Source organism: Urocitellus parryii, chromosome 9, assembly GCF_045843805.1.
Source record: "Urocitellus parryii isolate mUroPar1 chromosome 9, mUroPar1.hap1, whole genome shotgun sequence".
Lineage (NCBI taxonomy): Eukaryota > Metazoa > Chordata > Mammalia > Rodentia > Sciuridae > Urocitellus > Urocitellus parryii.
This window is the reverse complement of record NC_135539.1, coordinates 60,658,876-60,673,118: the sequence shown is the minus strand read 5'-3', so window position 1 is coordinate 60,673,118 and position 14,243 is coordinate 60,658,876. Positions and strand designations below refer to the sequence as shown.

The window sequence follows — 14,243 nt, the reverse complement described above, 5'->3', positions numbered from 1 at the left end:
TACTTGGGATTTTATGTGGGGTGGTCAAGAAGAGCTTTGCTGACAAGGTGACATGTAAACAAATATAAGATTGTAAAGGTGTGAGCAATCTGAGAATTAGGAGAGCTTTCCTATGTGGTACAGAGATCCTGCAGTGGGAGTCGCCCTTGCATGTTCCAGGAACAGCAGGAGGCCACCGTTTCTGAAGCAGAGTGAACAAGGGTGAGAAGTGTACCTAGGGGCATCAGAAAGACAACAAGAGACTTGTTGTCTGTATAGGGCCTTGAAGGCCTCTTTGAATTTGACTTTGATTCTTAAGTGATAATGGAGGACATTGGAAAGATTTAGGCTGCAAGGTGACAAGTTTAGAAGGCTGTGATAATAAGAATAGATGGTAGGAGAGCAGGGAAGGAAGCAGGTAGTTGAATTAGGAGACTATAACTGTGATGCAAGCAAGAGATAAAGAAGGTTGGGCCAGAATGACAGCAGGGGAAGTATCGAAGAGGCCAAATTCTTGATATTTTAAAAGTAGTACCAGTAGGGTTTGCTGATGGATGATGAACATGATAGAGGATAATCTATTCTATAAAGGATAATCTAAGGTTTCTAGTAGGTTTCAGAGGGTAGATAACAGTTCATTTCAGGACATGTCAGGTTTGATAGTAGCAATTCCAAGGAGGCAGATGAATATATGAGGAAGAAATTCTGGCCTAAAAATGTCAATTTGTGCAATTTGGGAGTGTTTGACCTATAATTGGTATCTAAAGACATGAAAGTGAGAGTGTTGGCCCATATAGGGTATGGGAGCCCCAAAGTAATGCATCTAGCCTAGAATTAAAGTATTTCATGCTTAATAATATGCCATAGAGAACATAATTTTAATTCTCCCCAATACTTGAAAAATATTGTACCTTAAGGCTATATAATCTTTTCAGCTATTTCTGTGGCTTGGTGGTATGCCTGGTCTGACCATAGATTTCTTTAGGCAGTTCAGTTGTTGAAGCCAGGGGGTGTGCTAGTTTATAGCACATGTACTATAACATTGGCAGAAAATGAAGAACAAGTTGCCTGGGCCCTCAAAATGTTTCCTTGCCTTCAACTTCAACCCCAGGTAAGAGTAATTTCATTTTATTCTCTCTGTAATCTCATGAATCACAGAAAATGAAGTGCAGTGTGTCATATGAGGAAACATGTCAAGTAAAACTTCTGACTCAGATATCATCATAAGTCTCTATTTAGGTCCATTTTAGATACCCCATAAGGAAATTCCTTATTCTGATGACAGTTCTTCCCTGGCTTTTTACTTTGTCATGTCTTAAAATGGCACAGAGTTTGGGTGTAATTTTTGTTACATGTTTATTCTACTTATAGGTGTTGTTCTATTTTACTTGGCACTTTGTTTCCAAAAAGGCTTCCCTCCCCTTTCCAGTCCTATATTTTTGTTATGAAATTCATTAAGAGCATTTTTCTCATGTCAAATCATAGCCCATACTGACTTTACTGAGGGGTATCAAAAGAGCAACCAAGAGAGGAAAAAAAAAAAGTCATTCAGTATTATTGCTTCTTTATAATTTATTATATGAAAAATGTTAATTTTTAAATGTTCAGAGGTTTAGAGATCATAAAGCTGATTTTTATCTATTGCTTTATTGATAATAGTATTCCATTTATTGAGTGGTCACTTTATGCAAGACACAATGCTACCTCTATGAAGTTTTAGAACTAAGTAAATGGGACAGAGCTGCATACAGTTTTATGGTTCTGTGAAGTTTAGACTTTTTGTAATTTCATGGTAATTGATAAGCATGTAGGACATGTTGGGTACTCTTGCATCAGATGACTATGTGTTATTACTTTCCCACATACTATATACAGAAAACAAAATTTACATTTCATAAAAGTGAAAGGCATTTATTCACTTTTCTGTTCTTGGAAGATGTGGTAGGTACAACTTGATTTATCTTCTACCTTAAATTGTATCAGTCCTGCTTACTAATTACAGGGCATTTGTCCACATTTATTTGCTCCCAACAGGAACCACAGATTGGAGGAGAAGGAATGGTGGGAGCTGGCCTATCACTTGAACAATTGAAACAGCTGCAGCGATTTGATCCATCTGTTGTGCCATTACCGGACACTGACATTGATTCTCTCAGAGATGCCAGAATAGAAGACATGATTTGGCTGGCAAATAAGGATTGTATAGGATTTTTTATTGCAAAATTTCAAAAATGCAAAAGCACATTGGAAAAGGATCTACCGAAATGAAAATTCCAAACATTTGCTGTTGTTGGGTATTTTTTTTCCCCCCTTAGATTGTTGTCAAGCCAACTGAATGATGTCCTGGTAGCTATGGTAACAGAGAAAGCTGCCAGCAGTTTAACCAGAGATCTGAGAAAGAAAAAGTATGTGTGTTGGGGGAGGGGAGGCTGAAATTATATTCTTGAGTTTATGAAATAATTTTTTCTCTGTATATTCAGTAGAATATAAATAAAAGGAGCTATGGATATCTGGAACATTTTCATGTAGGGTCTTAATTTATAAAGAATACTAGTTATATTTAGTATGAAAAAAGTGGATCAAACCAGTGGAATAAAATTAGCAATATTTAATGTGGTTATTTAAAAAGTTGTTTTCTGTTCCCAGGATCCTAAGTAGTTGTTTCCTTAAGAATTCAGGGCCTGGGACATACAACATTTACTGTGTGCCAAGAACCAAGGGAAGTATTTTATCTTACTTTTTCTGCTTATTTGGTAAATCCTCTTTTAAATGAAGCTTGGCCTTTTCTAAATGATAGTTTTTAAACAAAAAAGTAAAATGAGTGTTTTCTTTGTGGGTAAAATAAATGAGAACATTTCACATTCTGGGTACCATTATCAACTGTTGGACCACATTGTACAAGTTTTTAGAAAGTGCTTGGTAAGAATGAGAAAACGAGCTTCTGACAACTGGTTGTCACAGCTAGATCTTGTTCTACTGAACATAATCAGTTTCACAGGAAACAGTCTCAGACAACTATGTTTCTGACTGATCAAGACAAAAAAAGACCACTTCCTATAAAACTTGAATTCATGCAAAAAACAAGATCACCATTCAAACTGCATAAATGACCAAGCATAGTTCTGTGGTGGCCAGAGCATCTACTTCTTTTAAAAAAAAAAAAAAAAAAGCTTGCTTCATTCTTCCCACGTGTTTTTGTGTGTGTTTTGGGGGATAGGGTGCTGGGGATTGAACCCAGGGCCTGATGCATGCAGGGCAAGCACTGTACTAACAGAGTTATATCCCTCTACCCGGTTTTTAGATAAACTCTAAAAATACTCAAGACCCAACCAGAGTTTAAAGGTTGTCTTATGTGTTAAATACATCAGACTATTTTGTTAGCTTTCATTCAAATCACTCAAATGTTACTGGGCCTTGGGTATAAGAAAGGAACTACTGGAAACAATTCCCTAATATTTGATTCTTTTTTTTCCCCTCATCAGTTCCTTTAGGAATTTCTCAAAACTACTTATTGTATCCATAATGATTGCAAGGTCTCTTGGATCAGGTAGGTAAGGTCTCTTCCTTGAACAAATCTTTCTTGGTCACACCCTTCTGAGTTCTCTTTGTGTATACCTCTGGTACCCATATCTTTTGCTCTCATGGCACCTAATACTTTTGTTTACCAGCCATGTCCTGAGCCCCACTCCCATGCTTAGGAAACATGTTGGAAATGGAGACCCTTTTTTATTTTTAATTGAGTCATTGCTTCAGAGTAGATGGTTAATAGATGTTTACTGAGAAACAACTTATTTCAAGCTTTACAGGATTCAAATATTGTGACCCCTGCACACTCCTCATTTGGCCTTGTGTCTAGTAGATGTTATTTGAAAAAACATTATTACTTGTGGTACTTCTGTAACAGGACTCCACATGCTCCCTCACATTTTAAATATTTCCTTCATGCTGTCTGAAAAGCCTTAGCTGGGATGGTCATGGTAGAAGAGCAGTGTAGCAAACTTGTATGAACTTTGGATCAATACCAGTAACTATCAAAATATAACTAATACCAGTGAAATAGAATCTATTTGCATATTTAAAGCAGTAAGAACAAATAATATTGTTGAAAGTTTTCCTTTAACCTCGGTGATTTTCAGTGGGTGTTTTTTCTGCAAATAATTGCAAATTGGAAAATATAACTGTTCAATTTTAAGGAACACAAAAATGTAAGGAAAATCAGAAATGTGGGGTAGAATGTATCTTTTAATATTTTTTAAAATACTTGAATTCAACAGTATATTACTTTAAATCCTATCATATTTTACTTTAAATCACAAAATGAAGTACAAATAGTTAAAAATAAACTTTGGCAGAAATTAAAGTGTTTTCTCTAGCAATGTGACTCCTGTTTTAATAAGAGCAGAGCATCTAAGACTAGTAGCAATTCATCACTGAGCAAAAGAAAAAGGATGAGAAATGAAATACATCATGAAGATGGATCTTCTTCTTAAAACGTAATCCCCAAATCATTGCACATATTAAGGCAGGAGGAAGATCACTCTGCTATAGCTCATATCTTAACAAATCCTTTATGTACTTTTATTATTATTATTTTAATCCAGGATAAAGGAACATCAAGTAGTTAGCAGTGCTCCTAAGGAAGATGCTCCACAATGGGAATTGTTGTTGAATATGTAACAAGTTCTTAACTACAAAGATCATTCCTAAAATTGGCAATTAATACTACTACTAATTAACAGTGCAGAAGCCAGCTCTTTATTTGTTTTATATGAACGACTTTAAACCAGGTTTGTTGAACAGTTCAGTGTAGCTGACAGTGCATGTTTGTTTAACAGGAATGCATAGCAGACCATGTTAAAATGTGGCATTGTCCCAAAGTACAGTATGACTAAGACATCCTACATTTAGCAGCACCTTTTTGTAACAGTAACTTAAATAAGCAGTAGAGAAAAGCATAGGAAAAAATTGAAATGGGTATGACAAAGACCAGTAAAGAACATTTCCAGCATTTTCTAGGTTGACTACAAAAATCATGATTGTATAAATGTATAGGTTAAGATTAAGCCTCTGCTGTGTGAAGACTAATTTTACATTCCACAAGTCAGTAAATATCCCATTGTCCTTGTGATTATTTCTTCATTTATAGATGTACTACACACGTTTATGCATATGCCCACTATACAGTTTTCACATAAATGCTGTATCAGATTCTTCAATATATTTATTTAAGGAATACTCTAATTTATACTAATGTGTTCCACAGTCAAGTGAGAAACTAAGAATCAGGGACAAAATTAAAAAGATGAAATCTATTAGCACTATTGATAGCAGCAGGAAAGGTAAATGCCAGTTATACTTAAGAATTCCAAAGTTAATTGGGATGAACTAACGTAAGAAAGGAATGGATTGGTAATTAATATCTTAGTGTGTGTTTTAAAAGAAATTTAAATTGGAATATATTTTTTTAATCATGTAAAGTTATGTCAAAACTAATGACTTTATATTCTGTAAATTTTTATAAGCAGTACAGAAGACTAATTCTGAAATTTTTCACTTAGCTGGTAAAACTCCAGTATTCTTGGGTGTAGGAGAAATAATGCCCAAGAATATTTGGCAAGAACTTGGAATAATTAAGAAAGCAAAATAAATTACTATAATTATTATTGTTAAATAAATTAATGTACCGATCTGAAGTTAGGCAATTATAGATAGGCATTTTCCTGGGACAAGCTTCAAATGCTAGGTATTTGCACACCTAATACTGTCTTAACACTTGAGAGACAGAATGTTTTAGCATTAGCAAAATAGCATTGGAAGCTCCTACAGCAGTATAATTGAGGCATGGAGATAGTGTCTTCTAGATTCCCCTTCAGAGTAGATGTATGAAAATATTAACATTTCATTCACTTCAAGTCACCCCATTTTGCCCTGATAACTTCTGAAGAGCAGAAACTTTGGTTGTAAGAAGCACTTCTGGGTTCTGACAGACAGTAAAACTATTCAAGTTGGTGGTGGGAGGAACGGTAGGTAACTAGGAGATAAACAACAAGATTAAAAGGCAAGGTTAGAAAATGAAGTGGGAGAAGTTATAAAAATTTATTTTCCTATGAAATACTTCCACAAGCTGTGTAAACGTTTCTTACTAAAACAAATACTCTAACACACAAAGATTGTATATTTCCAGTGAAACACTCACAGTAAAAGTTACCTGTATTTTTACTCTCTAGGAGCAAAAATAAGGAGCCAGCAGATGAATGCTTTCCTAGTTACCTTTGGCAGCAAGCTTCCTCACCTTCCCTGACTTCTCAATGGATTATTAAAGCAACATATAGCACGATTAAGTACAAAGCCAGGTGAGAATTCTAGATAGCAGACTTTAGTTTCTTCATTAGTCTTCAGCATCTCAAACATCTCAGTCACTCGTGCACATTCTTACGTACAGACACATGCACACAGCGGGTTCCGGCTCATATACTCCAGTGCCGTGACTAGCTCCTAAGTATGTGTTTGTCACAATCTGGGTGAACTGTATGGAGTAGAACAATCTCTGGAGTTTGGTTATATTTACCATAATTTATGATTAAAATTATAAACTTACAAGGATGGTAGAACATTCAGAAATCAAACCTTTTTAAGTCAAGCAATCACACATATTTACATTATATACAGACTTTTTTTTAGAATGGGGAGAGGTGTCTAGACAACATTATTACAAATTTCCTGAATGTGGGCATTTCTGATCCCTGTAATTCATAAAGCAAATCTGCTGACTTGGCATTAAGACTCTAAAATAGTGTGATCAAACTGATATATATATATATTATATATAATAAGGTGTTTGCAGAAATAACATTTACAAACTGTCTATACAGTACACAGTACTAGTACATAGAAAATAGAATCTAACTTTATGATCCCCTTTGTATAAGGCAAGACTGAATCTGTCCCCAAATTTAGTCAGCCAGAGGTACAAGCAAGAAACAGTGGTCCATGAATGAATGAATATGCCCATCAGGTATCTGGGTATTAAAAATCTGGAGAACCAAGAAATTCCACTTTTTAATCTGTGCTGAATCTGGCTTGCTGGATGTACATCATCTACATTTCTTAAAACACCAACGTTGTCTGGACGGCAAAAGATTTTGTTCATGTGGCAGCTACCTCAAACAGGTTTTGAAGAGTCTAGTATATAACCAGAGAACTGCTGTACCAGGCCAGTTTATATAGCACTTCCAAAAGAAAATAATGGATATTAATACTCTATTTCATGCTATTGCTATTTAAGCAACAGCAATACAAAATATACAAGACAGATCACATGTGATTGCAATGTAGACCCCAAAGATTGTTTGAGGGGACTTGAGGGAGGGGGAGACAAAGGGCAAAAGTCATTGGCGGATGTAAACATCCCTATTCCACTCCCCAGCATCATTCCGCTTTTTGGATATTACTTCTCCATCCTTGTCACAGTAGCGATCCTTGGATTTATGACGGCTTCGTTGTTTGTTGCACTCATTGTGGTCCTGGTCTGTGTCCCTCGAACGGTGCCGAGACTCCCTGTGTCTGTGGTCACTGCTCCCATGGGTCTCATCTCTGTGGTTATGGTCACGATGTGGGGCATAGTGGTCCACATGTTCATGGGAATAATCTTCCTTTGGCTCCACATAGGCAGAGTCTCGACTCTCCTGGGTTTCAGAGTCAAAAGTCTCTTGCCTGGAGAGCCCTCGACTCGTACCACTGCGATGGTTATGGTGTGTGGCAGAGGAGGAGGAGCGATGCTGGGATTTCTTGACTGGTTCCAAACAAGGTTCTTCTTCAGCTTGGGAAGCAGAACGGGCAGGAGCTGAGCGATCAGTCCTCTGATCACCTTGAGAACCCTGGCAGTGAAGGGAACATGCAGACATTAACCAAGGTGAGTGTGTAAAGAACTAAGATGCAAGGCCATTCAGGTGTAGTTCTTTTTACGGATCTGAAATGTTTAACCTAGGTATTAAAATTCCTTTGATAATATAGTTACAAACCTTATTAGTGACACTAAGCTGGACTTTGTTGTGTGTGGAAAAGCACACATACTTTTTTTTTATTTTAATGACTAAATGAAGGAGGGAGAAAGTTTTTATACATTGTAGTTCCAGTGCAGGTCTGAGGTTTTTCTATATGTGGGTATACACATAACTGCCTCTGTTGGAGTACATGTGAGTGGATTAAGAAAAAAAATTATGAAGTGCTCAAATGGGACATGCCTGCACAAATCTCCAGGGGGGGGCGGGGAACATATGTTCACTTGCCCTTATCATTCCAAGTCCACTGAGACAAGAGCAATTAAGGAACTTGCCCAGGGTTGTCCAGGTGGTCTTTTAGGATCACGTAGTTAGTTTTAAAGTCTGTGGATGTTGTGTTCATAGTGCTTCTCTTCAGGTACACAACTTGGTGAACCTGAGTATCCAAGTGACTCACACTTCTTAGTTAGGATAGCATTAGTATACCACGGCAGTGGTATCACCTTGGGCATCCCACTTTCTCTATACAAGATAACTCCCCTTACCTGTGAGTTAGAGGCTAGGGTGGGGCTCAGAGTTGAAGTGGCTAAGGTACGGCTAAGGAGAGGGTTGGGGAGGTTGCTGCTGGGAGGATGAGTGGCCTTCCAGTAGGCCTCCAGATAGTCAGCAAGGTGCTCACAAGCATCTTCAAGCTGGTTCTCATCCAGGATCACATCAAACAACTCCTGGGGAGGTAAATATTTAAATAACACACTAACCCAGGACTGGGTTCCCACCACCCTCCACCAACTAAGGAGGAAGAGACTGATAAACCTGTACCACTTGATTTGCTTATGTATTCTTCTTTTATAAGCTAAGACAGCCAACAGAAATGTGGCATCTCAACTCCTTGTGTAGAACACTAAGTAAACAGGTGTCATAATATTTGGTAAGGTTATAATAGTAGGTTTATCATCAATAATGAAAAACAGTGAACTATGATAGGAGATATGAGAAAGAATGAAAATCTGAACAGTATAGGAAGAAGCCTGTTCTTGACACAGTGACTGCAGAAAGGCTTAATTTAGAATTTAATGAGTTAATATCAGGATGTGAAATTTGACAAAAGCTGCTGAAAGCACTCAAATTGGCATGATTCAAACTTCATAGTAGTTTATAGAAAATGCATGCCTCACTGTTAAAATTAACAACATACATTTTTAAAAACCTTTAATATACTTCAAATCAACTTGATAACTTTTATAGCAGCACTTAATGGGGCAGGTAGAAGGGACTAGAAGAACTTTAATAGTTCCAAGGCAAATTATCCACTTAATGGATTAATAATTTGAATCTCCAGCCCAAAGAAATAGTTGGCTCACCATGGACTAACCTTCTGAACCTTGAGCCAAAATAAACTTTACCTTCTTCACATTGCTATTTTGGTCACAGTACTAAAAACTCCTTGGGCAGTTAAGAGTAGACAACTGGCTCCCTGTGATCAGAAGCGAATAATAAACCAACCCCAAAGAGACCCCTCTTACAAATCAACTATGAGGCTGCAGTCTTGTAGTTGATATTTAAGTGAGTATACCATAAAGATGCACATAGCATTTTGTAAGCCATGATCATTATCTGGCTTATTAATGTGTTCAAAATGTGATCCAGGCAGACAGTTTTTCTTTGGAGAGAATACCACTGTAAACAATGAAGATTCTCTTCCCTGACAAGCATTTATTGCCTTTTCAATGAAATTCCAGGTCTGATCTCTTCAACTGGATTCTACCATATACAGACAAAACTTACTGGAGGGCACTGAGCCAGTTTATCTGCTGCTACCATCTGGACATTGAGGTGTTTAGCTTGGGATTTCCCTCGAGATTTTATTAACCTTTGTAAAACCTGTAAAAGAGACAAGTTTTCAACAGAGAAATCTCTTCACTCAGGTAAACTACAAGGTACATTAGTGACTCCTTTATCTAGGGACCTTTTTATATATAACAAAGATGTTTATAAACAGACTTAGTTATAAAAGACAATCTCTACAAAGTCAGTATGCTAACATAAATCTCACTTGCATCTTTACATACCTGCATAGAGCTTACTGTGTCCTTTCTAGCCTAAGTTTTCAAACTGTTTGCTTCATGACCTCTTCAGGTTTAAAAAAAAAAAAAAAAAACCCCCAAGAGCTTTTTTATGTGAAATGGAAATATTAATAAAACAGCTACAATTAAAAAAATTTTTGTAGTTGTAGATGGACAGAGAGACTTTGTTCATTTATATGTGGTGCTAATGATAGAACCCAGTGCCTCACACATACCAGGCTCAGAAGCGCTCTGCCACAGCCCCTAAAACAGCTATAGTTTTTGTCATAGAATACAGTTATTCTGTATGCTTCTACAATGTATCATTTTGGTTGAAATAGGCAAGAAAAATTTAACCTGCTACACAATGTAAAAGGAATATTTTAGTTGCACCCTTTTAGATAGCATCAAAGAATATCACCTAAAATTCAACAAGTCGTCTTGCCTTAAAGACTAGTTGACATGTATTATCTGAAACCATATCAATGAACTTCTCTCTCATTAAGTTCCACTGGTATGTTTGTAACATTTACTCATCATTTGGAAAATAATAGTTCACTGAGTTGATCAGATCTATCCAAAACTGTTGACATTTATATTGAATTAAAACATGATATGTGTTATATGCTCATTTATAACAAATGCTGTTGTTCTCCTTAAAGTGATTGTCTTATTGTGCTCAAGAAAATATTGACTACATACAAACCATATTCCATGGGGGGAAAAATGTAGCTAACTTTGCTTTCCAATTAGAACAGGCTATGCCAAACAGAAAACACGTTTTAGTAAAATCTGGTTATAGAAAATCTAGCAGCAGTGTCCTCAAATACTTAATTTTCATTACACAGACTCTAGACCCACAATTTAATAAAATTAACCATAATAGCATGATGGTAATACAATGACTGTTGGTGCTGTTTTACCCAGAGTTGCTTTTCATCATTTTTGCAAATATCTTTAAGGTTTACCTCAAGTATCCACTGAAAGTGTCTCAACCCACCAGGGATCTATGGACCACACTTTAAGAATTACTGCTTTAACCCATTACAGTAGTGGTGTTTTGCTTATATCAATCATAAAAATTCCTGATAATATATTTTTCAACCTCGACACCCATCATAAAGGCATAGTCTGTTCTAATTGGAAAGCAAACATAAAACACATTTTAGTAAAATCTGGTTATAGAGCTAAGCTAACAGCAGCAATCCTCCTTACCTTAGGACTCGAAATCTTTACATATACTATGATAGGGGCCAAAGATGTTTTACTGAGTTGAGCTGGATGATTAATAGTATCCGCATCAAGAACTACCAGTTGCAATGTTCTTGCAAGTTCAAAGATCCTTTCGATTTCACTCTGAACTTCCGCTGTAAAAGGGTAAGCAGAGTTCAGTTATTTAAAAATGTCATTTTAAATGGTATATTATTTCTTCAACAGAAAGGTCAGATCAGCCAGTTTGTGTTTATAGGCAGCACAATTTTGATCAGTTATTTTTTGAAAAGAGCTATTTCTTTATAATACCTTTAGAATTTCTAAAATTTGCTTCAGCATAATACTGAGAGCCAAATGTTTTTGCTCTCTGCGGAATCATAAAAATATTATATCTTTATTTCTAACCACTTCACCCAAGCAGTCATTGCATGAGCTTATGTACATTTGTGTCCTACGATCATGCTGTTGAGATTTTATTAGCAAGCTGAACCACATGAAAGGTACCTATTACAAACTGTCCCCATAACAAGAAATGGTCCTGCAACATTCCTGGTTTATAAGGGCAGTTATCTATTAGCTTAGATTTTTGAGTGCTTCTTCTATCACCAAACATCTAAAAATCTACTTGAGGAGCTGGGGATAAAGCTCAGTTGGTAGAATGCTTGCCTTACATGCATGAGGCCCTGGATTCAATCCCCAGCACCATAAAACAAACAAAAGACCTACTTGAACTCCAAGAAAATTGCATTCAGCTCATCTACTACTCTATGATCTTTCCAAAGATTCTAAAACCTGTGATGATGAAAATATCCATGCTGCCTAGTATGGTAGCCTAGCTGCAGGGCACTTAAAATATAGCTATTATGAATAAGCAACTGAATTTTTAAAAGTTTGATTTTAATAATTAGCCAGAAGCTGCTAGACTGCATAGGCCTATAAAGTATAACTTGTAGTTTTCACTGCAATTATTGGAAGATCAATTCTATAAGACTCCTTTAAGCCAGCAAACTTGGTTCTATGAATACCTTTGATTCCTCTAATGCATCTGTATTCATACCAGAAGATTCCTAGAAATAATTTTAACTGGCATATTATTCCAGAAAAGCAAGTCATTAATCATCTGGCCTCACAGTGTTATAAATAGAGACCTCTTATTTACCTGAACTTCTTTAAGGAACCAGGGTTCAACATAATAGCTTTAAAATAATATTTGGTGACATACTGCCCACAATAAGGTCTTGCTAAAAGAAAAAAAATACACATTGGACTTCCAAATTAACTAGTTTGTAAGAAACAGATGCATATAAATTATCTCAGTGTAATACAGTTAGGAAAATTTTTACTCTCGGTGCCTTACAGAATAAGTGACAAGGAAAAGATTTATGCAAACCTGAGATTTAAGAGATCTTTGAACTATGATGTATAGATTTCATTTGAATCCTGATTTAGTCAAGTAGTAATTATAATGCACAAATGAAGAAACTCAGCAAATTATGTTTGAGATTTGCTTCTAAATAATCTAGGGATGGTTGTTGATGGAAGAAGAGGCAGGACTATAAATGAAACAGGAATAGTGTCTTTTGTTTTGCAGCTACTTGAGAAAAGTGTTCCTGGCATGCTAAATACCACATCCATCATTCTGCTAAAATGTCACTTCCTCAGTGAGGCCTTCACACTATAAAATTATACCTTCCTTCTCAGTTTAACTCTACTCCCTGGCCTGGTACTACTTCAGGACTCATCATCTATTGACTAATGAATGGTCTGTAAGTTTTTGGCCTTGTCTCTCCCATGAGACAAAAATCCCTGAGACCAAGAACTTTGTATCCTTCTATGTCTCTGGCACTTAGAATAATGCCTATCGCATGGTTGGTTCTCAAGTATTTATTAAATGAATGGACACAAATCTCTACATGGTTCCCTAATACCTTAAGCTCCAAGCTCCTTAATATTTTACCTTTACCTCTTTCTGGTGTCACCTTCCACCTGCCTCTTCTTTTAATGATATACTTCAGCCAAAGTGAAACATGTTTTTTTAAAAAATATTTTTTTAGTTGTTGATGGACCTTTATTTTTATTTCTTTATATGCGATGCTGAGAATTGAACCCAGTGTCTCACACATACTAGGCAAGCCCTCTACCACTGACCTACTTTTTTCTTGACTAAAGTACCATGCATGCTTCAAGTCTCAGCTCAGATCAGCTTCTTAGAAAACCTTCCCTTATGGCTTTTGTCCTCTACTCTATTGAGCTTTTATGTTTATCTTATTGCCATTAAGCTCTTAGGAGGAAGGGCTTTACCTAATTCATCTTTTTATTTGACTCTTCAACATTGTATTGAGTTAGATACCATTTAAAAATAATGTGTACACAATAGTTTTAGAAAGCGATGACAATCTAAATGCATCTCATTAATTAATAGTAAGTCTAATTAGTTAACTATCAGTTGAATCTATGAAATGATCATTTTATAACAATTCCTGTGAGCACTTAATATTGAGAGTAGTTGTCAGATAAGGACTCAGTGAAGAATTGTTTGGTAAGGGATAAAACAGTTTTATAAAGTACCATAACTAACCTTTGATTTCTAGTAGTTTTTCTACTTACATAATCTTACATCAGACTAAACTAAAAACTTCTCTGTTAAAAGCTAGCATCTCAAAGAATTTATTTAATATATAAATGAAAAAGAACTAACTAAAGGTTAAGTATCACACAACCCTTGGAAAATTTACTTTATAAAAATATAAACCCAACAATCTAGTAAGTTAAATGTGTAACAGTGATTAAGCACATATTTCAAAGAGAAGAAATAGTTGGGAAAGGTCTGAATTTAATCAGTATAGGTTAACAAGCAGTTTTCAGAACTACTCTGTAAACAAATTAACTAAAACCCCTATACTATTTTTACAAATAAAACAGATATTGGTATCAATGGAGAATAGCCATGAATTTACTTCCTCATTCTCATCATGTACACAAATTACAT

General features: G+C 35.9%; 2 protein-coding genes and 1 long non-coding RNA gene across 10 annotated transcripts in view; 2 read left to right on the top strand and 1 right to left on the bottom strand.

Annotated features, from left to right (window-relative positions):
- Nsun6 (NOP2/Sun RNA methyltransferase 6) overlaps positions 1-3,174 on the top strand; it is a 45,323-nt gene extending 42,149 nt beyond the window's left edge. For all 4 annotated transcript variants that reach the window (XM_026407743.2, XM_026407741.2, XM_026407744.2 and 1 more), the window contains 2 exons: positions 965-1,090; positions 2,014-3,174. In XM_026407743.2, coding sequence (XP_026263528.1) covers positions 965-1,090; positions 2,014-2,247 — 360 coding nt within the window. In that variant the 3' untranslated portion in view covers positions 2,248-3,174. The remainder of the gene's footprint in view (positions 1-964; positions 1,091-2,013) is intronic.
- A 4,193-nt stretch (positions 3,175-7,367) lies between these two features.
- The window catches only part of Cacnb2 (calcium voltage-gated channel auxiliary subunit beta 2), a 342,145-nt gene continuing 335,269 nt past the window's right edge, over positions 7,368-14,243 (bottom strand). For all 5 annotated transcript variants that reach the window (XM_026407727.2, XM_026407731.2, XM_026407728.2 and 2 more), the window contains 4 exons: positions 11,258-11,409; positions 9,765-9,860; positions 8,525-8,704; positions 7,368-7,856 (listed from right to left, as the gene is read on the bottom strand). In XM_026407727.2, coding sequence (XP_026263512.2) covers positions 7,368-7,856; positions 8,525-8,704; positions 9,765-9,860; positions 11,258-11,409 — 917 coding nt within the window. The remainder of the gene's footprint in view (positions 7,857-8,524; positions 8,705-9,764; positions 9,861-11,257; positions 11,410-14,243) is intronic.
- Positions 11,354-14,243, top strand: part of LOC113196036 (uncharacterized) — a 28,081-nt gene continuing 25,191 nt past the window's right edge. Inside the window, exon 1 of the long non-coding RNA XR_003302500.1 lies at positions 11,354-11,419. This is a non-coding gene — a long non-coding RNA (uncharacterized LOC113196036). The remainder of the gene's footprint in view (positions 11,420-14,243) is intronic.